Source organism: Choloepus didactylus, chromosome 2, assembly GCF_015220235.1.
Source record: "Choloepus didactylus isolate mChoDid1 chromosome 2, mChoDid1.pri, whole genome shotgun sequence".
Classification (NCBI taxonomy): domain Eukaryota; kingdom Metazoa; phylum Chordata; class Mammalia; order Pilosa; family Megalonychidae; genus Choloepus; species Choloepus didactylus.
In genome coordinates this window covers 7,535,079-7,559,460 of record NC_051308.1, presented here as the reverse complement: position 1 = coordinate 7,559,460, position 24,382 = coordinate 7,535,079, and the positions used below count along the sequence as shown (strand labels likewise).

The 24,382-nt window shown below is 41.4% G+C and overlaps 1 protein-coding gene across 6 annotated transcripts in view; it reads right to left on the bottom strand.

Annotated features, from left to right (window-relative positions):
* The window catches only part of TIAM2 (TIAM Rac1 associated GEF 2), a 337,029-nt gene that overhangs the window by 134,441 nt on the left and 178,206 nt on the right, over positions 1-24,382 (bottom strand). For all 6 annotated transcript variants that reach the window (XM_037820045.1, XM_037820027.1, XM_037820054.1 and 3 more), the window contains 2 exons: positions 7,298-7,407; positions 4,921-6,126 (listed from right to left, as the gene is read on the bottom strand). In XM_037820045.1, coding sequence (XP_037675973.1) covers positions 4,921-6,120 — 1,200 coding nt within the window. In that variant the 5' untranslated portion in view covers positions 6,121-6,126; positions 7,298-7,407. Of the gene's footprint in view, positions 1-4,920; positions 6,127-7,297; positions 7,408-24,382 lie in introns of those variants that run through there.

Here is a 24,382-nt window from a genome sequence, read left to right as displayed (position 1 = left end):
TGTCACAACGTGGCTTTTCAGAAAGTCCTAGGAGGTGAAGGAATACTTCGCATTTAGCTAGTAATAACATTATTTCAGCTATTGATATGACCCTCTGAGTCACAATCCAAAACTACTGCAATCACCTCTGATCCCCAGCAGGAGCCATAAAGGATGCTTCTGTACAGGCAAAGACATGCCAGAGAAAGCCAGGTAAGTGCTTGGGCCAGTTTGGATATATTATGTCCCCCAAGAAAAAGCTATGATCTTTTAATCCAATCTTATGGGATATTTGGATTAGGTTGTTTCCATGGAGATGTAACATACCCTACTATGGGTAATAACTTTGAGTAGATTATTTCCATGGAGGTGTGGCCCCGCCCATTCAGTGTGGGTCTTGATTAGTTTACCGGAGCACTATAAGAGCCCAGACAGAAGGGACTCAGTGCTACAGCTTAGAGAGACATTTTGGAGGTGGCCATTGAAAGCAGACTTTTGCTGACACCTTGGAGATACTAGCCCAGAGTTTGCCCCAAAAAGCTAAGCCTAGAGACATCTTGAAGAACACCATTTTGAAACGCAACCTGGGAGCAAGCAGTGCCAGCCACGTGCCTTCCCAGCTAACAGGGGTTTTCCAGAAGCTAATGGCTTTTCTCCAGTGAAGGTATACTCATGTTTATGCCCTTGTTTGGACACTTTTATGGACTCATAAAGTTACTCACTTTATGTAACCAAACAAACCCCCCTTATAAAAGCGAATCCATTTCTGGTATTTTGCATTCCGGCAGCATTAGCAAACCAGAACAGTGCTGAACCTCAACGAGACCTACCAACACACACCACACTGTATCTCAGAAGAGAGAGATTTCAAATTGTGGTGACAACTTTGAAATGTTCGACTTTAGCAAAGCAAGAAATGGCAAAAGGTTGGATTTTACCATTTACAACTGATTCTTATACAAAGACATGAACTTCCCCAGGATCTAATAAATTTCTGAAGCTCTCTATCTAGAATGCTTAATAGCCAGGGACTAATTTTTAGGCTAATTAAGAAAGGCCTTTTAAAAAGAAAAATTAAATTTTAGTTATCTATTCTAAAGTTAGTTCTAAATAGGTTCAACTATAATTCCTGATCACTATCTTCTGGGCATGAAACTAAGGTGCCATGTCATATATTATTATATTTATTTCTGCTCTGTAGAAATTCCCTGTGACAATATTGCCCTCAAAAAGCCCCAAGGGCCAGAAATTCAGAATCTCTGGGTCCCAAATCTACCCTGCGATAAATTCTATGGTAACAACCAGTGCTGTCCACCAAATATTTCTGGTACCTGTGCAAGATCACTTTCCCACCCCTCCTGGCTAGAAGTTAGGCACGGCCACATGATTTGCTTTGAACAATAAGCTTCAAAAGCCAACACAAAATTCTCTTTTTCCCTCTGCCACAGAGGCTCACAATGTTCCAGAAGGTAACCCCTCCATCAACCTGGGGTCTCAGGCAGAGAACAATGCCAACCAGAGCCCCCAGCTGATCGGTGATGGAAAAGCAGCACAAGTGAGAAATAAACTTCTGTTGTGCTCAGCCATAGAGGGTTGAAGGGTTTTTGTTACTTCAACATAACTTTATCTATACTGACTGATCTGACTGAAAATTTAGCCAGTACATGCCTTACCACAGCTAAAGTTAGTAGAATATACCTGCACCATGCACATACTCTTCAGCAAATATTCTATTTTTTATAAAAATTAGTGATATTCTTTCTCAGTTGTGCAGGTTTTTTCACTGACTAATCTGCCTTCAGGCTCTAATTCATCAGGTTGGTTTAAAACCCTATAAAGAAAAGGCATTTCTTTTTTTATTTATTGGGATAAAATACAGGGAATATAAAAATCATTTTTACCCTTTTTAAGTGTAAAATTCTGTGACATTAAGTACATCGACAATGTTGTGTAACCTTCACCACCATCTATTTCCAGAACATTTTCATCATCCCAAACAGAAGCTCGTACTCACTAAGCAATTCCACCCCCACAGGGAAGCTCTTTTTACATCACTCTTTTTTAAAAAGCACAAACAAAAATTTCTACCCATTATGGTAAGACTCTGAGGTGTAGCCCTGCTGCCACACGGAGTTGTGTGCGTGTGAGTCTGCAATTGTTTGGTGCCTATATTATCACAAATGTTGATTCTGTGTACTTATTACATGTTTTAAGGATCTGAACTGATCTTCATCTTAAATTGTGAAAGGAAAACAAAGGCATGGCCAGAGGAAGTGGCATACTTGCCAAAAAAGATAATCTTGCTCACATTTATATATTATCAGATGTGGGAACACAAGCAAAACTAAAAAGCTGCTTTCACAGGCCAGTTTTTTTAAAATCCAAAATAGTTCATAACCTTAATATTCAGTAATCCTGGAGTAATTAATAGTGGTTGCCGACACCACCTTGGCCATGTGGCTAAGTGGAAAAAGCATGTGTTAGAGGTTTAGCAGAAATGCTTTCCCCCTAGCTTCTCCTCTAACTAATCACGTGTCTGCAGGAAGGACCCTCAAACGCCTTGAACCTTAGTTTCCTCAATTTGGAAATGAGGGGGAGTCCTCTGTAGCATGACAATTCTGATTCTTGTTTGTAACCAGTCTGTTCTGAACTCTATAAGCATACAAATAATCCAAAGCTATGTTTTTGGACTGTGGAGAGCTGAAGGGGGTATTCCTCCCCATGCGTTCTGGCACATGACAGAAAAGGGTCAATACACAGCAGCAACAGGTCTATGTTTGAATTGAGTTGAGCCTGAATGAGATTCACTAGAGCTGTACTTTCGCCCAGCCATAAACTTAGATGGGAAACACACTCTATGCAAATAAGAGACATGGAATCACTGGCTCAATGCCAAAATCAACGAAGGGCCATCGGAAATGACAGCTAAACATATCTCAGCATGAAAGCACCTGAATGAAAAGGACATGAGGGTCATTTGAGGAGGATCCAGCCCAGGGTGACAAGGGGTGATTTCCCCCTTCGGGCTCACTGTCAGTCTTTTTGGGAACTAGGAGCTGGAGAAAAAGATCAAAGAAATCAACTCTCTATTCCTTAGTGGTTTAACCCGAAGAAGTGGTCACCAAGGAATAAGCAAATGACTGCATTTGGGGATATGAAGCATTCCCAGACACAGGGAAGTGATCATCTATTCTCGGTGTCTGTATGAAGAGGGAGAAAGGTGCCATCTGGGAGGGGCCGTGCTGGTGATACAGCAGACATTATCTATAAGAAGGAAATATCTAACGGTAAATTTTATAAATCCGAAACAATCTACTCAGGGAAATGTTATTTTCCACCCCAAAGTTCTGTAAAATTGTGTAATTTCATGTCTATTTATGATGGTTAAAATGCAACTTTGCTAGAGACTAAATGCCCACTCAAATTCCCTTCAATCTATGACTTATACTGACGTATTTGTTAAAAATAGCTTTCTCCCTTCTATAACTAATTACAAGTAGAAAATAAACCTGAAAACTTAGCCAATACTACCAGTTACCTAAAAGGGTAAGTGATTACTTTCCTTCCTGGTAGCTCATCTACTTTGTTCTTCCATTAAAACTCTATACTCCACTCAACCTCTTTGTTGCTCAGATGAGGCCCTCTCTCTCTCTAACTGAGCCATCTCAACAGGTGAACTCGCTGCCCTCCTCCGTACATGGGACCCGACTCCCAGGGGTGTAAATCTCCCTGGCAATGCAGAGTATGACTCCTGGGGATGAATGTGGACCCGGCATCGTGGGACTGAGAGTATCTTCTTGACCAAAAGGGGGATGCAAAATGAGACGAAATAGTTTCAGTGGCTGAGAGATTCCAAATGGAGTCGAGAGGTCACTCTGGTGGACATTCTTATGCACTATATAGATAACACCTCTTAGGTTTTAATGTATTGGAATAGCTAGAAGTAAATACCTGAAACTACCAAACTCCAACCCAGCAGTCTGGACTCCTGAAGACAATTATATAATAATGTAGATTACAAGGGGTGACAGTGTGATTGTGAAGACCTTGTGGATCACACCCCCTTTAGCTAGTGTATGGATGAGTAGAAAAATGGGGATAAAAAACTAAAGGACAAATGGGGTGGGATGGGGGGATGATTTAGGTGTTCTTTTTTTCACTTTTATTTTTTATTCTTGTTCTGGTTCTTTCTGATGTAAGGAAAATGTTCAGAGATAGATTGTGGTGATGAACGCATAACTATGTTGTCATACTGTGGACAGTGGATTGTATACCATAGATGATTGTATGGTGTGTGAATGTATTTCAATAAAACTGAATTTAAAAAAAAAAAAAAACAACTCTATACTCCACTCAAAGTATTATGATTTTTGTTTGATCAGCAGTATCATATTTTTACTATTACATGTACTAAGGGGCAAGATGTTTTAAAAAATATGCCAGCCAGTCCCATGAGGAGGCAGTTAGATTGTACATACAGGTACACCAACTTTTTTTTTTTTTTTGACATATGAACTTGGACATAGAAATTTTACCATTACCGAAGTTAATGATGAGTTGAGAAAGCCTACTCCTCCCACAACAATAACATACACCTCTTGTCCTTTTTGTTTAGGCTTTAAGAAAAAGACCTCAGAAAACTCTTGGAGAACCCCTTCACTCAGGAATTCTCGCTTCTCTGGACCCTCCATGGAACTTCCCAGATTACATCTGTGGAGCCCCCGAAGCTGGGGGCTCAGTGTGAAAATGCACCTTGGAAGCAAAACTAAAAAACAAAACTCACACCTGAGAAGGAGCTGGGCCAGGTCTTAAGCTAGCCACTTCCCAATGAAGACATCATTTAGGCCTCAGCACAACGCCCTAGAGAAGCTTCTGTTATCATTCCCACTTACAGGGAAGGAAACCCAGTGACTGTTCTCTTATGCTCCACAGTTTACTCACCTGGAGTTTCCTTTTCTTTCTTGAGAGGCTCCCCGTCCAGTCACTAAGTCGGCGCATTCTGGATTTCAGGGTGTCCTTCTTGGAAGCCTCCTCGATTAAGGCTTTGGACTTCCTGCAGGGGAGGGTGAAGGAACTGTAAGGGGCAGGGTCTCTGCGCTCCACCCGGGAGGGCACGTCCATGTCAGAGGCAAAGGAGACGCGGGCGCTCAGGCTGGCGTGCGCGCCAATGTATTCATCGGAGAGCCGGCTACCCGAGGAGGGCAGGCTCCCCAGGTTGGCATCTGTGTACAGTTCCCGCAGGGAGGAGAGGGAAGAGCTTTGGTTGAAAGGCTTTTTGGCATCATTGGGTGGCAAGCTGGTGCAGAGGCCGGGATCCGGAGTGCTGGGCACCAGGAACAAGCCCTCGGCCTCGCTGGTCTCTCCAGCATGGCCCCACGGGGAGTCATACCAGGATGACTCGGAGCTCAGGGAGCTGCCCTTGCTGGACCGCAGGCGGGAGTCCGTGGGGGAGAGGCAAGGGCTGGGTGGGGAATCGACACTGGAACTCCTCCTGGCTTCTTGGGGCACAAGGGAGTCTTCCGATTGCAAGGTGGGCGAATAGCGCAGCAGCTGGACGGGCCCACTGGAGGCCTCTGGAGGCACCCTCTTGTGGTGGCCGCCATTGTGGAACTCAACCCTTAGACAGCCATCCAACTTGCCCAGCGTCTTGATGAGGACTTTGGGGCTCTTGCGGTCTTCGCCTGGTGGGGTGGAGGCAATACTCTCGTTCCTTCCATAGCAGTTGAGAAGGTGTCCGTTGCAGTCTCGGGAGGTGACGACGTGGTTATCTGCTGATTCGCGGCCAACATAGTGGAAGCCATTCCCGGGGGCGAAGGCAGCACTGTTTCCCCGGAACTCGTTTCCTGAGGCGTTCACCCTGTGCTTGGAGTGGCTGCCACCTTTGGAGACTTTGCACGTGGGTCCACCGAGTCTCGATGCGTAAGGCTGGTTACTCTTAAAGTGAGACAGGCAGCTTCGAGCCAGGGATCGGGACTTGTAACCCGCTCCCCCACTTCCATGACCCCATCCGTGCAGTGACTTTTCATCTTTCGCATGAATGCTGCGGATTTTCAGGGAGCAAGGCTTTTGCTTAGCACCAGTCATCGTATTGCCATGAGTTTTAGATCCCTGGAGGGTATACTGACTCTCCGAGTTGCCCATTTTAACCTAAATTAAGAACAGTTGCATCAGTAAGAGCCATGACCTAAGTCACATTCCATTATGACAGAAAGTTCCAAAAAGAAATGTTCTGCATGTTACAAAGGAAACAGGCAACTGCTTTCTGTACCTTATGCAACTCAAAGAAGTCAGGACAAAACTTACTTATTGAATGGATTCTCCTTATTTTGCAATGCGGTCACCAGATAGAAAATAACGCACACTCACATACCAGTTATCTTTAACACACCATGATGCAATTTAGCAACAGAACAGGCATAAAAATCAGCTTAAGGCAGAGATCTCCATTACGGGAGGGAGGCATTGAGCCAATGATTCTTACAGAGAAGAATGACAGGAATGTTTTTTAATATAGCAGTCCAAATACGTTGATTTTTTTAATGATTAGAGAGATGCATTTTTATTATACATAAACTACAGATGCAGCTAACATCTCACTCAATATAAGTGATTAGTGCTCAAAACTGACCACGTTTGAATAATCTCTGGCTCGAGTTGCCAGGCTCTGGTGGGGTTTTCATGTGTCCCACAGAGGACAAATACCACAAAAGAAAAGGATTGGAATTCTATCCTCAAAAACCAGACTGAGTTGGCAACAGGGGAAAAAATAAAACCCTCGTCTGGGGCCAAAAACAGTTCAATAAAACCAATTTCTAGAGCTTTTGGAAAGATTTAAGGAATCCTCACTTTAGAACATAATGGGAGAAAAAAGTTTCAAGATGACTTCTTAGAAGGTGGGTGTCAGAAAAAGTATTAGTTTCTTTTCATTCCCTTTAAAACCACAATTTGGTCAATGAATCTAAAATCAAATTAAGCACAACCCAGAGTGAAACATGATCCAAATCTTCCCCCTTTGTTTCTTGACTCAGCCCAGTATATCACTGTTTAATTCAAGTTAGAGGTGATGCTTTCAATCATTGCTCCATATGTATTTAGTAGGTTTTTTATTTTAATTCGTGTATACCTCAAAATGTACAAGCCACACAACAAAAGTCAGGTTTGGTTGCCTTTTCTTTGGTGGGAGTTATCAAACGTATTATAAAACCAACATGACTGGAAAAATAATTAAACTTTACTTATTCCCTTAATCACAGGCATAACCCCTGTCATGAGTTACAACCCTCCCTTCCACCCCCTGCACCACGTGGACTTGGTTTACCTGCAGTATAATTTTTGTCCTGAGGGAAATTAATATTTGTGAGCTTTACATGGTCTTGAGAACAAGGCAGCACAATGAGCAAGTGTGAGAAGCGAGTCCATGAAATGATTCTGAAAAACAGAACGAGAAATCTCTGTCAAGCATTTTACATTAAGCTCCCCAAAAGTCACACACACACACACATGCACACACATAAAGGTTTTACTGCAAATTATTTGAAGAAACAGCTGTGGTCCAGAGCCACTGTCACAATAATGAAATGCATGGTAACTGCTTGATTCATCAGGGTTGTTTGGAAGATGTAAAAGAAGCCAGAACTGTCCATCCAAACCTCTAAAGGTCATTGTCTCCAAATACAGAAAACCTGGTCTCACAGCCCCGGGTGCCCTTTGCAGTCAAACACAGGCCTTTGTTGCAGAGGCGAGCAGGTGAAAGGGCTCGAATGAGTCATGGCTGATCTGTCACCACTGCTTGGAAAACAACTCTCAGACCCATCCTCTGCCCAGGCTGCACAAGCATCATCCTGACACAGCAAGAACCTTGTTCTCTAAGCAGTAAACACAAAACCCCAAAGTTAGAATCACAGACATAGGCCTTGGCTACAAAACGTCAGTTACAGAGACTGACTCCATAAATGAGATTAAAACTTTTCCTCAAGCATGGGTTTGGGCCTGGCTGCAAGAGGGGTGGGAGCAGGAGCTCCCTTGGAGGGGTCCAGGTGGCTTGGGAGGGAGGAGGGCACAGGCCAAGCAGAGCCACCATCTGGCACCACTAACTGCCGGTCACAAAGCCTTCATCTTCTCAGCAGACCCAGAGAGTGGCGAGGGTCGATGGTGACTTTGAAAGTTAAATGACAAGGGGCACGATGCCAATGGATACCAGTCCCTCCAACAAGGCACGAGACTGGTTTCCCATCTGAGATTACCCACACACGTACATTTTTAAATTAAAAAAAAAAAAAAGCTAGGAGATGTCAAATAGACTGCACACAGGAATCAGCAGGAGATCTAAACGCTCACTTGAGTCGATTAAAACCGAGGCCAGGATCCAATCCAGGAGGCCTCTCAAGTGGTGCCCGCCATGACCCTGGCCCCTCCTGACTCATGGAGGTGGGCAGCCTGCACAAACAGCTACGAGCGGGACAGCCACAGGTTCACTTGCCACTAAAACTGGCCCCTGCGACATCTCTGGTACCTGAGCCGGATCTCCAGAATCTCAACTTTAAAAGAAAAGTTTTTATTGTGATATTATATATGAAACACAGCATTTCCCACTCCAACCATTTGATTTATTTTTTAATTTCCATTTTAACCCTTTTTAAGTGTACAGTGCAGTAGCATTAGTTACATTCACAATGTTGTGCCACCATCACCACCATCCAGTACCAAAACGTTTTCATCACCCAAACAGAAACTCTGCACACATTAAGCAGTAACTCCCCATTCCCCACCCCACCCCTGGTAACCTGCATTCTAGTTTCTCACTCTTTGAATTTGCATATTCTAGTTATTTCATGTAAGTGGAATCATACAATAGTTGTCCTTTTGTGTCTGGCTTATTTCACTCAACATGATGTCTTCAAGGTTCATCCATGGTGTCATGTGCATCAGAACTTCATTCTTTTTTGCAGTTGAACAACATTCTGATGTGTGGCTATAGTAAATTTCGTTTACCCATTCATCTGTGGATGCACGCTTAGGTCCTTCCTTTGGCTATTGTGAATGATGTTGCTATTGAACATTGAACATCAGTATGCAAATATCTGAAGGACCCCAACTTTTAATGTTACCTTGCTTTAACATCAAATTATTTAAATGTGGACCATCAAGTTCAAAACCTGAGCTGTCTCCTCTCAGCTACAATTTTTTTTTAACTTAGTCAACTAAAACTGGCCAGAGAAGCTCCTGGTTCTTGCCACTTCAACCTCTCCCAATGAGCTGATGGGACTGATCCTGTGTGTCTGTTTACTCTTGTCAAGCCCAAGGTGCAGGGATGACCCCAAAGGTGAAAGACTCCTGGGCCCCCTGCTCACTCGGCCAGCGTCGCCTCTCTTTGTCAGGCCCTTCCGATCCGAGGGTCACGTGCCAGAGAACCAGGCACACAGCACTGGGTGTCCAGCGCGCCAACATTAGTGAGACAAAAACTGTCATTGAAAGACTAACCATCTCAGCTGCCTGCAGGACACACAAAGGCTTAAAACAGCAGAAGGGCTCTGAGTTGGGATTTCATGCCCCAGCAGCAGGTTATAACCTATACTGATCTTACTACTTTTGAAAACAAAACAGCTTAAATTTCTTATCTCCTGTTATATTTTGAAAAACAGTAGTAGGCCCTGTCCTTTAATAGATTCTGTCCGCCCAAGGTCTGAAACCGTGGGGGTCTCAGTGAGCACGCAATAAAAACCTGTTGAATTGGCGGATGAGTCCTGAAAACATCATGCTGAGTGAAATAAGCCAGACACAAAAGGGCAAGTGTTGTTTGAGTTCACTTAAATGAACTATCTAGAATAGGCAAATTCATAGAGACAGAAAGTAGATTACAGGTTTCCACAGGTCGGGGGAGAGGGGAATGGGGAGTTACTGCTTAATGGGTGCAGAGTTTCTGTTTGGGGTGATGAAAAAATTTTGGCAAAGAAAAATGGGATGGGAGTACAATATTGTAAAATAATTAATGCCACTGAATTGTACAGTTAAAAATGGTGAAAACAGAAAACTCTGTTATACATAGTCATAATTTTATAAACAGATCAACAAATGAGCAAACAAATAGCCAGTTGAACTGAATGAAAGCAGCCTCACATGTTAAAAGGTGGATTTAGGCACAAACTTAGAGCAGGAATCACCTTATTGGTTATGGTTTAAAGACTGACAGGTACATCCATGTGGAAATAACCCAATAATTAAGATAGTATAGCCTGGAAAGAAGCAAAAAGAGAGTAATAAAAGTGGAGAACGGTATGTTTTTACACATGGGTCCTCTCTAGTCAATTCTGGCAGAAAGAATACAGGCTTACAACACAGCAGAGAGGATGGACCTAGTATTTATTAGAAAATCTTACAAGGAAAACAGACAGAGAGGATACCCCTGAGAAAACTGATGGGCTCATTGTCCCTGAGGGAAACATTGGGACTATTGTCCCTGGGACTATTGAGTGGATATTTATTTATCAGGCTTCAGCTGTGATTTCTGTCTGGAAGCAGAAGAATAGAGAGATCTAATTTTCAGCATGCCCCTTCCCATCCCCTTTTAAGGTGTTTAAGTCAAAAACTTTTTTCATGATAGAAAGGGGACCAAAAACATCCAAACGAAAAGACTGCCTCTTTTAAAAAATGAAAGAAATAGCTACAAAGTCCCCCATGTCTTGAAATAGCAAAAATACATATTAGGGAGACTAAACTGCAGTCAACTCCACAGCTGACTGATGGGTACTAAACTGAAGTCACTCTGGTATAAATGCTATTCAGTATTAGCAAACACTGTATGCTCTGGATATACTTTTCAAAAATTATTTATTTATTGCATAACTATAATAAAACATTGTAGTTTTAATAAATGATCACAATCCCACAAACCTTAAATAAAATTTTTAAAAGACACCCCTGGATTTCATTTTCTTCATTCCCTTCCAATCCCATCCCTAAGAACGCATCAGGTAGCTTTTTAAGCTAAACTCACAAACAAGAATAGAAGTCTTTTCTTTTTTAAAAAAATTTGTGAGCAATGACCACATCAGAAATGTCCAGCAACGTGGAGGAATTTCACAGATACATCCATCGCAATCCCAGCATCCACTGTGGCCCTGCTGAATTCCAAAGAAAAACGTATTTGAGGAAGAAACACAAATTTACCTTTTCTTCATTCAGCTTGAGCCTGGGCTCGAACACGTGCGTCATATTCCCAAAGTTTCAACTTCCAGGTAGCAGAGACTGAATAGTAAAGGAAACTAGTATCCTCAAACTGCTTGATCTCTGGGCCCATCCCCTGAGCCGGCTGCCCAGAGAGAGCAGCTAAAGGAGAAGAACTGAGCCAGATGGTGCTGCAAAGAAGGGCTGCAGAGCAGGCTGCGGGGCTGATTGGCGACGACAAGCTGAGTGAGGAGTAAGGCTGCTGCACAAAAGCAGATTTATGGCTGGGCAAAGCAGTTAAGGCAAGCTCCTGTCCTACCGCCACGAGATACCACAAGGCTGTTCACATAATTCCAGGGAGATTTTTATACTGAAAGAGGAGACTCATCGTTGTCCAAGGCAAACACTTAAGAGAGAGATAAGAACAGCCAGATAAGAAGAAGACTCCCCATCATTAACCATAACAATATCTCCTTGGCTCCCTTTTGGGGGCAGGGGGTGTGGTAGGGAGCTACAATCCTTTAAGAGGCACGTCTTAGAATTCTATTCTGGTTTGTGTCAGAGAACTTGAGTTTAAGGCCTTGGTTTAAGATCTGCTTCCTTTTCTAAAACAGCATGTAGGACTTTGGGCAAATTAGACTTTTGAATTTTGTTTTCCTGATGTGCAGCTTGAGGACAAAAATATCTGCCCTACCTACCTCACAGAATGAGAATCAAGTGTGGAAACAGATGCAAAACCACTTAAAAAACTGTGAAATGCTACACAAATATACTGTACTATTATTAAGTTTTAATTATAAATCTAAGTTTGTGTGTGATGATATCAGATCTTATTATAACTGCTATTTCAGACCTTTTCCAAGAGGAAGAATAAAGTTTATCAGTATATATAAGAGATTGTATGTAAAAGTTTGTGCGTGTGTGTGTAAACTTGGAATCTTCTAAGTCTACTGTCAACACTTTTCCGATCTTCATCAATTCCTCAAATAACTCAAGCATATAAAATTACCTACTTTGAAAGAGGCCTGTCAAATGAAAAAAAAAAAAAAAAAAGAATGATGCAAGTCATGTAATTGCATTATTAGATTCTCATGTTAGAACATGCAAGAAAATCAAACCATCTCTGGGCTCAATGAATAACTGATACTACCTTAAAGCAATGGTGCTCAAGGGATTTTGACCCCCAGTGGACATTTGGCGATGTCTGGAGACACTTTTGGTTGTCACACCTGTGTGGTGGGGAGGAGTGAGTGCTACTGGCTTCAATGAGTAGAGGCCAGGGATGCTATTAAATACCTTACAATGCACAGAAGTCCCCCTCAACAAAGGATTACCCAACCCAAACTGTCAACAGGGCAGAGGCTGAGAAATCCTGTCTTAAAGTTTTACTGCCTGTGTTGCTAAAAACGCTAAATGTAACACAAGACATGCTAAAAAACACATACAAAGAATTCAATTCTGTCAAGTACCCAAACTTACTAATAAACTCCATAAATATTCCCCGAACCTGTTTCTCTCTTCTTGAGTCAATGAACACCACTCAAAATGCATTAATTGCATCCTCAAGATTTGAAGGAGCTCATTTCTATTCATAAGAAGGATTGGACCCAATTTGTATAAAGAGGCAAGAAAAAGGAATGTCTGGTCTCCATAGTAATAGTGGTTAGGAAGAGTAATCCTTGCAAATAAAGTGGGCAGAAAGTGAGTTGCTACGAAGGGCCTCAAAAGCTAAGCCTCCATTGTCCAAGCCCCATCGGTTCTATTTCACTTCAGCAGGACCCCTTCCAAATGCCCATTAACAGATGAATGGATAAGCCAATCTGTGGCAAAGAAGGCCACAGGATCAGAGTGGACAGGCATGGCTAGTATTGAACAGGGGAAAAGTAATAAATTCCACCAAGACAATAGCTCAGCTTTTTGTCCAGTTCATCACCTTAGCAAGCCAATTTATCACAAAGATGATCTTAGCATTCACACCTGTTTTATAAAAAATGCTGACATCTGCAGCACTGCTTATAGAAGTGTTTGTCAAACTATGGGACATGACCCAAGTTAGATCATGAAATTCATTTAATGAATTGATACCAGCATTTTAAAATATAACACAGAGGAAAAGAACACATTAGGATAGACTAGAATAAAATAGAACAGAAACTATCAGAGTGCAACACAGTGAGGGTAAAAATTGCTTTGTGATACTAAATTCTTGTCTGTGCTTGTGTGTTTCCCTGGACGCTAGGTTGGGAAGTAAAATTATATCATCTGAAGTAGTGGTCCCAAAAAAGTTTGAAAAACAAAACCTCAAATGGCAGAGAAGACAGATGGCAGATAAGTTCTAAGAAGACCAAAGGACAACCATATGCTAGAGAGTTTCAAAACACTTCACAAATCACCATCACTGAGGCAAATACTTCGGATGCAAAGGGGAAGCGCCTGATAAGAAAAGGATGCGCCATCACTAATGTGCAGTTCCGGGCACCCAGTTAGGCCTGTTGTCCTCATCCTATTGCATTCTGCATCTTAAGAGATGCTTTCATTGGAAGTTCAAGCTCTTCTTAGGAAACTCAAGACTCACCCTGTTAAGCCAAGAAGTGGGCCTTGAAGGATTAGTATTCTGTCTGATGAAGAAAGGAAAGAGGAGCATTCCAGGGATCAAAAAAGAGCAGGTCCAAAGTTACAGGTATCCCACGACAGCCTGCTGAATGCTTGAGTGACTGAGTCACCACACGGACGAAACCTAGAAAGACCCGCTTGTTCCAGAAACAGTGACAGGGGCAGCAGGGCCTGAACACAAGTGTCAAGGACAAAGTTTAGAGAGATGAGGAAAGGTAAGAGGGGAAAGCTGAGGAAGGGATGGGAGATTTGGACAGTCATTCTCCATCACCTCCCATTCGCCATCACCATCACCTCCCACTCGCCATCACCAACACCTCCCATTAGCCATCACCAGCACCTCCCACTCAACATCACCTCCCATTTGCCATCACTGTCACCTCCCATTCATCATTACTATAACCTCTCATTCCTGATTACCATCATCTCATTTGCTATCATCATCACTTCTCATTCACCATCACCTCTTACTTGCCATCTCCATCACCTCTCACTCAGCATCATCCATGATCTCCCATTTGCCATCACTGTCACCTCCCATTTACCATCACCTCTCATTCTGCATCACCATCACCTCATTTGCCATCACCATCACCTCTCATTCACCATTACCTCTCACTCACCATCACCATCACCTTATTTACCATCACCATCATCACCTCTCATTCGCCATCACTGTCACCTCCCATTTGCCATCACTATCACCTCTCATTCACCATCACCATCGCCTTATTTGCCACCATCATCACCTCTCATTTGTCATCACCATCACATCCCATTCGCCATCACCATCACCTCTCATGCCTCCCTAACTCTGCTGTCCCCAAATGCACCACAGTAAGAACCATCACCTGGGCACACTTTGGGATACTCTTTAGGGAAGGAGTCCACAGCACCCAGCAACCCAAAGATTAGTGGAGCATGGGAGGCAGCACGAACAAAGGAGGAGAATGTTCTAGTGTTGGCAGAAACTTAGGGAACTGCAGTGAAATGAAAGAGTTCCATTCCAGAATTTAATGTGTATTTTTTTAGCACCATACTGGGCACTGTGAGGGAAGCAAAAGTGACGTATACTTGATAATCCCATTTCTAAGTATATACCCCAAAGTAAAGAAAGCAGAAACTCTAACAGAGGTATCTGTACACCAATGTTCATAGCAGCATTATTCACTATAGCAAAAAAGTGAAAACAACCCAAGGGTCCAATGATAGATGAATGGATAAAGAAAATGGTATATCCACACAATGGAATATTATTCAGCTGTAAAAGGGAACGTCATTCTGATACAAGCTGCAACATGGATAGATCTTGAAGACACCATGTTGAGTGAAATAAGTCAGACACAAATGTACAAATATTGTATGATTCCACTGACATGAAATACCTAGAATAAGCAAATTCATAGAGACAGAGGTTAGTTACCAGGGGTCGAGGGAAGGAGAAATAGGGAGTTATTGCTTAACGGGTACAGATTTATTGCTTAATTGGTTTAGGTTTGGGGTGATATAAAAGTTTTGATACGGGATCACAGCCATGGTAGCATAAAATTGTAAATGTAATTAATGCCACTGAATTGCACACTCAATCACGATTAAAATGACAAATTTTGTTTTGTATTTATGCTACCACAATCTTTTGAAAAGTGATATATGATAGGATTCCGTCCCCAAAGGAGGGTATCAGCTTGTGTGTATTTGGGGAAGTATAAACACGAAACAATTGTAGGATCAATGAGACAGTATATGGAAACATTAACAGCATTGAGTTTATGAAAGAAGCGGGGAGACCAACAATCCCACAAATATTACTGGTATGCTTCCGGAATGTCAATAAATTGAGCAGCCCAGCTAAATATGAGCCATCACAGGAACTGAAAATATTTTAGAGATTTAAAAAAAAAACATAAAAACACCTTTTCAAGCAAAATTACAGAATGGATATAGTCTAAATCCTGGTAAAGATTAAACTTTTGTCTTTTCTTTCTTTTAGAAATCATCATAATACATTTCATACATTTTCATTCAGAAGGTTCTCACTCTCAGGCTCTTTCTGGCATGGATTTTATTTTTCAAGTACACCAAATGTTCAATCCCTCTCTGCCTTTTCTTCCAACTCTGTTTCAAGTCTCATCCAAAATTTGGCCAACACTGTGGCCTCTGTAAACCTTGCACTACTCCGAGGACTACCAGAACCAGAGACTTGCAAGATTCAAAATTGTTTGCATGACTTTTATTTAAATAACCTCTCTCTCTTTTTTTTAAAGCTTTTACAAATATAAGCCATTGCACAAAGAGCAAGCTTAGGCATGGGTAGGCACTCCCCAAGCTTCCCACTCTTACTAAAACAGAAGACACATGCATTAGAATTTCGGGCTGTAACCGCACAGCTTCTCTTTGACTGTGGAGACCTGGCTGTAAGGCATAGCTTCAGTAAATCAGAAGCAGACTCATACTCCTAAACCTCAATCATTTTCTGTGACCAAAATATACCATCGTAATTGTACTAACTTATCTTGGCAAAATATTTCTTCATTATACACTGTTCAAGTTAGAAAATGAACAGGCTTAAACCACACATCTTTCTCCTCATTTAAATTGGCACTTATTCCATCCTCCTAAATCTGTGTAACTGTTCTACTTCAACTAGGGTGTTGCCTGCTTTGAGAGCCCATTTCTATACGTCTGCATCTAAAGACTACAATACAAGTAGCCTATCTGTTCTTGGGCCCCCAAATAAAAAAAACTAAACCAATCATTGCTGAAATTTTCCTGAAGTCATTGGATTATTCAAACAAACCTGATAAGATTTTACCTAACAACTTCACAGAAACTTTCAGGGGGAAAAAAAAACAAAAACAAAACTGAATAGAACCTGTATTAGTTGGGTATAGTGTTAATTTTGTAATTTACGAATTTCAGAATTTATCAAATTTTTGACATCCAGGAGAAATGGGCACGCAGTGAGAGTGAGGGCTGATATGTCCCAAATGCTGCTACTTGCCAAGGTTATATTCCCAGCTTATAGATGGGGAAACTTTAGCCCCCAGAGATTAAGTAATTTGACCAAGAACACTAAAAGACAAAGATAGGAATCAAACCTGGACATTTCTAATCATTTTTTTTAACATGTGTCTTATGCCAAAGTAATTTTATGTTTTTCTGTACTTTCTAACCTGAAATTACTCCACATTTTTAAAAAAAAGTACAGTTTAACTTATTATGCTTTCTTTTTTAGACTATCCTTTTAGAAGAGTGGCTGAAGTCTATATCACTCTCATAACTAAAGCAAGCAAAGGCTTCCACGACTGGGGATGGGGAGGTGGGAATGAAAGAAATAGAGCTTTAAGGTTAAAATTAGTTATTTTTTTTCTATTGATTTACAAAGAAATTGCACAAACAAGAATGTTGTTTTCCTGATCATTTAAAGCTTCAAGGCCATCCTAAATATCAATTATAACTTAGAATGTTATAGGCTATCAATAATTGATATCAATTATAAATTAGAATATACATCCTGAATGCTGTGGGGTGGGACATCCAGAATAAGACCAAGTGTGGAATGGGAACTGTACTTAAGGTCACAGAATAACCAAGGGACACCTTCCTGAAGCTTCAGTTTCCCCTAATGCTAAGTAATTTAAATAGTGCTTCCATAATAAAGAAGCATATAGCATGAAGTATAAAATTTGCATTTTTTGGAGATAAAATATAGGAGTTCACAGATATTCAACATTTACATTAGATTGCTTCAGGTACAGCATCAGGCTATCCAAGTAGGATACACATAGACTCATTAATGTGATAAATATTTATTGAGCACCTACTACGTGCTGCACGCTGTTCTAGATGCTGGGAGTGTAACAGTGAACAGAAGAGACAAAAGAAATTCCCAATTACCATATGATCTGGAAGTCACAAGTATATAAACTGTACCCAAAAGAATTGAAACAGGGACTCGAACAGATACCTGCACACCAATGTTCATAGCAGCCTTACTCACAATAGCCAAGAAAGGTGAAAGCAACCCAAAGGCCCATCAGCAGATAAATGGAGAAACAAAATGCAGTGTCTACATACAATGGAATATTATTGAAGCCATAAAAAGGAATGAAGTTCTGATGCATGCGACCACATGGATGTACCTTGAAGGCATCAAGTTGAATGCAATGTGCCAGACACAAAAGGACAAATACTGCATGACTCCAATTACATGAAACAACTAGAATATGCAAATTCACAGAGTGAGAAATTAGAATACACCTTAACAGGGGCAGGGATGCGGACTAGGGAGTCAATGCTTAAGCAGTACAGAGTTTCTGTTTGGGATGATGAAAAAGGTTTGGTAATGGATGGTGGTGATGGTGGTAAAAATGGGTAATTTTATGTTGTATAAATGTCACAATAAAAATTTTTTTAAAAAGGGAAAGAAATCCCCACCCTCATGGAGCTTATATTATACTAAGGAGAGATGAACCACTAACAAGGAACATAAGAGATTACATACTGAGAGTTGATAAGTACTTTGGGAAAAAAAAAAAAAAAGGCAGGGAAGGGGGGAGAAACAATATGGGGGGGGTCTGCAATTTTTAAGAGAGTGGTGGAAGAAGGCTTCACTGGAGGGGTGACACTTGAGCACAGACCTGCAGGAGGGGAGAACGTGTGGATTCTGGGGAAAGCACATTCTAAACAGTCCCAGCTGAAACCCAAGAGGTTCAGAACTCCTGGTCTCAAGACCAGGTGGGATTTGGGGGACAGCGTGGCTAGGGCAGCAGGAGTGAGGAGAAGGAAGTGCAGAAGAGGTCAGAGAGCGGACACAGAACCAGCAAGCGCAGTCTTGAGTGACATTTTAAGGACTTTGGCTTTCACGTTGAAACTGAAGGTCATGATTGAGGGTTTTCAACAGAGAAGGATCATCTTGGGATATATTCTTAAAGGATCCTTCTGGCGGCTGTGTGGATCTGGTCGGCAGGCAAAGGAGAAGAAAGGCATCGTGTTGGAAGGCTGCTGCGATAATCCAGGTGACAGGAGAGAGGGTGTTCTAGGATGGGGTTGAGTCTGGACATATTGAAGGGAGAGTCAATAGGATTTGCAGGTGGATGGAAGTGAGTGGTGAGAGAAAGACAAGACGTCAAAGATGTTTTTGGTGTAGGCAAAGGGAAGAATGGGGATGGCAGAGAGTAGAACAGGTCTAGGGAGATAGATAAGGAGTTAGCTTTGGAACCTGTTGGGTTTGAGAGGGCTATTGGTGGTTAAAGTAGCAATGTGGAGCAGACAGTTGGATATATGGGTTGGAGATACAGATTTGCTATACATCCATATGACAGTGGTATTTAAAACATCAACTGCATAAGCTCTCCAAGAGAATCAGCAAATAAAGAGACTGGGTCTGCAAGTTGGTTACTGGGTATATACTTGGAAGAACTCAAAAGAGGGACATGAAGGGACATTTGCACAGTGGGGTTTATGGTGTCAGTATTCACAATTTGCAGTGGATGGAGGTGACCCAAGGGTACATTGACTGATGAATGGAATGGCAATCTGTGAATGGAATATTGAACTGCTACAAGGAGTAAAGTTGTGAGGTGAATGGACATTGAGAACAGTATATTGAGTGAAATAAACCAGACACAAAAAAGAAAAAAATTATAATGCCTCACTAATATGGACTAAACATTAGACTCTGTGAATTGAGTCTGAGCGCATTGGTTATTAGGAGAAAGCTTATTGTAAAAGTTCCTAGACTGCAAGCTCTTATAGCAGTTACATCTATCCCTGAGTTGTAATGGTTATTTCTAAACTCTGAGATGTTGAGATCTTTATGTATAACGTGGTCAGTTCCTGGAACTTTGGGTCTCTGTGGGAACCTGAGACACAGAGCCAGAGTCTGGCAGCTATGATGTCAGAATTACCCCATACAGCAAATGTTAAAGAGTCTGAAAAAAGAGATCAGACTTCAGTTAGAGAAAAGAACAAAATGGACTTGGTTAGGACTAAGGTAGTGTTTTTGAACCTTCAGCTTCTGTGTGGGACCAAAGGAAAAGATGTTTATTAGGTGCAAGATCCATGTTTTTTGGTAACACATTATATAATTTGACTTGCATGGTCAGTTTATTCAAACAACATAATTACATGGAGTTTGACTGGGGAGTGAGGTCTGGTTGGTTTGTGCAGGTTAGTGTGAAGCCCAATACATCCGAGAACAATTCTGGCTGAGAATGAAGTTGTATTTGCAAAGCCTCTGTGCTGGTTTGGATGTATCATGTCCCCCCAAAACACCATGTTCTTTGATGCAATCTTGTGGGGTCAGACATATTAGTATTGATTAGGTTGGAACCTATTGTTTCCATGGAGATGTGACTCAATCAACTGTGGGCAAGACCTCTGATGGGATAATTTCCAAGGAGGTGTTACCCCACCTTTCGGGGTGGGTCTTAATTAATTCACTGGAGCCATATAAAAGAGCAGACAAACAGAAGGAATTCAGTGTAACTGCAGCCAAGAGAGACACTTTGAAGAATGCACAGGAGCTAAGAGTAGAGCCGGAACACAACCTGGGATCAGCAGACGCCAGCCATGTGCCTTCCTAGCTAACAGAGGTTTTCCGGATGCCATTGGCCTTTCTTCTGTGAAGGTATACTTGTGTTGATGCCCTCATTTAGACATTTTCATGGCCTTCAGACTGTAACTTTGTAACCAAATAAACCCCCTTTATAAAAGCCAATCCATTTCTGGTATTTTGCATTATAGCAGTATTAGCAAACTGGAACAGCCCTCTTGAGGAACTGTGGAAAATGTGGAAATATTAAATTTCCCCATCTGGGGAAATTAATTATATTCTCACAAGCATTGGGGATTACCAAATTAGAAGGCCAAGCCCTCGACCTTGGGGCTTGCCCTTAAGAAGTTTGTTACTACAAGGGAGAGGCTAAGTCTTCTTAAAATGATGCCTAAGAGTCACCCCCAGAGAACCTCTTTTGTTGCTGAGATGTAGACTCTCTCTCTCTCTAAGCAAACTCTGCAGGTGAACTCACTGCCCTCCCCTCTACATGGGACATGACTCCCAGGGGTGTGAAACTCCCTGACAATGTGGGACATGACTCACAGGGATGAGCTTGGCCCTGGCATCCTGAGATTGAGAAAGCCTTCTTGGACCAAAAGGGGGAAGCAAAATGAAACAAAATAAAGTTTCAGTGGTTGAGAGATCTCAAGTAGAGTCGAGATGTCATTCTGGAGGTTATTCTTATGCATTATACAGATATCCCTTTTTAGTTTTTAGTGTATTTGAATAGCTGGAAAGAAATACCTAAAACTGTTGAAATACAACCCAGTAGCCTTGCCCCTTGAAGACAACTGCATAACTATATAGCTTACACTGTGTGACTGTGTGATGATGAAAACTTTGTGGCTCCCAGTCCCTTTATACAGTGTATGGACAGATGAACAGAATAATGAGGACAGAAAGTAAATGAATAATAGGGAGGGATGGGGGGATGGGATGTTTTGGGTGTCCCTTTCCACTTTAATTTTTAATCTTTTTTTGTATCTGGCAATGAAAATGTTCAAAAATTGAGTGTGGTGATGAATGCACAACTATACAATGGTGCTGTGAACAACTGATTTTACACCAGGGATGACTGTATGGTATGAGAATATATCTCAATAAAATTGAATTAAAAAAAAAAAAAAGAGAGAGAGAGAGATGGGGTCCAGCCCTGGGCATCCAACACCAAGGGTCAGGGAAGGAGAGAGAAGAGACATGAAGGAAAAAGAGGAAACCAAGAAATACCATGGAATTGTACACTTGTAAGTGGTTAAATAGGAGAATTTTTTAGTTGTGTATATGTTAACACAATAAAAAGTAAAAAAACAAAAGAAAGAAAGGAAAAAAAGGAAACCAAGAAAATAGGATGTCTTTCAGACCAATCAAGAAAAACTAATTTCAGAGGGGTGTCTGTGAGCAATCGTGTCACACGCTTCTGAGAGTTGAGAACTAAGCATGACACGCAGCCACGCGGAGGTGACTGTGAACTCCATGAGAGCAGAGAGGTGGTGGAGAAAGCCTGGTGGCAGCAGGTTTGAGGATGAGATCTGCAAAACCAAAGATGGGGACAAGAGACAACTCACCCGAGGAGTTTTATATTAAAGGGGAGCAGAGAAATCAGATGGCAGCTGGAGGGACAGAGGGATCTAAAGAGGTTTTTTTTGTTGTTGTTCTTGTTTGCATGTGGACTTTTTTGCTTAGGAAGGGAGAAGCCGTGCTAGGCTGATGGGAACGATGAAAGGGGAAATTTGATGTGACTGTAGGGATGGATGGGACTGTCATCCTCAAGTAGGCCAAAGGGAGAAGGAATCTAATGCAAAGAGAAGCTGGCCCTAGAGGAAGACACTACCCTCTACTATTAGTGAAACTTCACATTTGAGAAGCTACAAGTGTATAAACACAGTGGGAAGCCAGACGGAAAGTGTACAGGTTGCATGAGGAATCCGTGCTAAGTCGCTTATCACTGTGATTTTTTCTCATTTCTGTATTTTCCCACTGTAAGTCACATGTAACAAATGTTTTGATTAACTGGAGGATTTTCTTATGTTCCAGTTCTTTACTATTATTATTATTAGATGTAACTTGTCTGATTGTTTTGATTCCTTTCTGATCAGCCTGTCAATTTTCAGTGGTAGGTAGGTGATGGATGGATGGATGGATGGATGGATGGATCCAAATGTGTATGCTTGTGTGTATATGTGCATATAAGTATACGTATATTTCATGAATGTATGCACAATTTTTACAAAGCTATTTCTTCTCTATTACATCTTAATATAATGAATTTCTTGATTTACTGCCACTTTTATTTGCCTTTAAGATGCATTTTCCTATCTTCCAAGGGTAGCCACAGCAGACTTGAAAAAAGTCTATTTTTGCTGTCTCTACTCAGAGTTTCTTCAATTGTCTTTAATAGTATGGATTTTTGTCTCTTTACTATGCTCTAACCTCCTTATCACTTTCACCCTTCTTCCCATCCTAACAATTTTGGAACTTCCATCCTAACAATTCCACAACTACAGAGCTAGGTTGTGGTCAAGAACAAAAGCAGGATAAGATTTACTCTCTCTTTCCAGCGCTTGTCCTAAAGATATCCAGCCTTTTTTTTTTTTTTAAGCCATTATGTAAGTCCTAGGAACGCCGTACATCAACTTCTTCCTGAAAGGATCCGTGGTACCTACCACATCCCCTTCTTAGACTGCAAATGATAACTCAGCCTTCTTTATATATAAAGTTTATTTTTACAAAAGTAAAAAATTATCATTATCTCAGCACTAAAGCTAAAGCCCATCTACCATTTTTCTGTTCCTTTCCATAGCCACTCTCTTGTAAGGCACAGAACAAAACCTAAACGGTCTCGTATTTGAATGAGACTGGGGGAAAGCAAAACAAAACAAAACATAAAAACCTCTCAATCTAAGGCTGAAACAGGAACAGACTGGCAGAGGAAATCTAATCAAAGCTCTTATCACCATAGGTTCGAGTAACACATGCTCAAATTCTCTCTGGCAACAATCAATGGGAATGATGGCACCAATGGAGTGTACAGCTTCGAACTTCATCAGGAGACAAGACAAACAGAAGTCCGCATCTCCCTCTAGAGCTTTATGTCTGTTTGGTAGATAGGAAGGTTATCTGATCCAGTCCCAGAAGGGCAAATAATCATCTCTGTAGTTGTGAACAAGCCACTTCAGTTCTAGGGTTCTCCAGTTTTCCCATTTGAAAAACTGTCTGAGGTCCCTTTTCAGATCTAAAATTCTATGTTTCTATGATTCTGTAGACTGTAAGTAGCTTAAAATAGAGTGCACAATATTTTCCTTGGACACTGACACTAAGGACTGGGTAATAAAAAAAAATAGTCAACCCACCATTATACAGGTTTATGTACTACTATTATTACTTTCCACCATCTTTTATATTGTTTTTAGCTCTTTCAAGTCCACACCTTTATTACCTTATTTTGGGGTTGTTACTGTTTTCTAAGTCCTTCTGGTACAGCCAAAACTACCATGGCCCTTATCTCAGGAATTTCAACAGGAAAATGCTTTAAATTAAATGCTTAAAAATAAATAAGAATGAAAATTATTATCACTGGAAAACAAAAAATTGTTAAATCTGTCCAAAAGACTTTGCCCTGAATGACTGACAAAAAAGGAAATGCTTAGAGGAAAAAAATGAAACATCTAATGGTGGGGCTCAAGGATCTCACTAACCTGACCCATCATCTCCATGTGAATGGAGCTGACAATCTGGGCCAACTCTAGAGGTCCACACAGACACAGAGCTAGAAAGAGGCTGATGGGAGGTTTCAAGGGCTGTGAGACCTCCCCTGAGTCCTCTCTCTGTTGTTCTCACATCAAGTGTTTATGGTGGCAAGAGGTTGTAGAAACCCTGTACTACCTTCGAAAAAGAAAATACGGCTCTTTCCAAACACAGTCTTGGACCACCAAGACAAAGTCATTTGTTTCATTTAGCAGTTAAGTGAGGGATTAGCTGGGAGGATAATCTTTCCCTGGGGAGCTCAGCCCTTATCTTGCCCCCCATGTATCCTTCAGGTAGGCAGGCCTGGTCTATGATAGGGCTTTG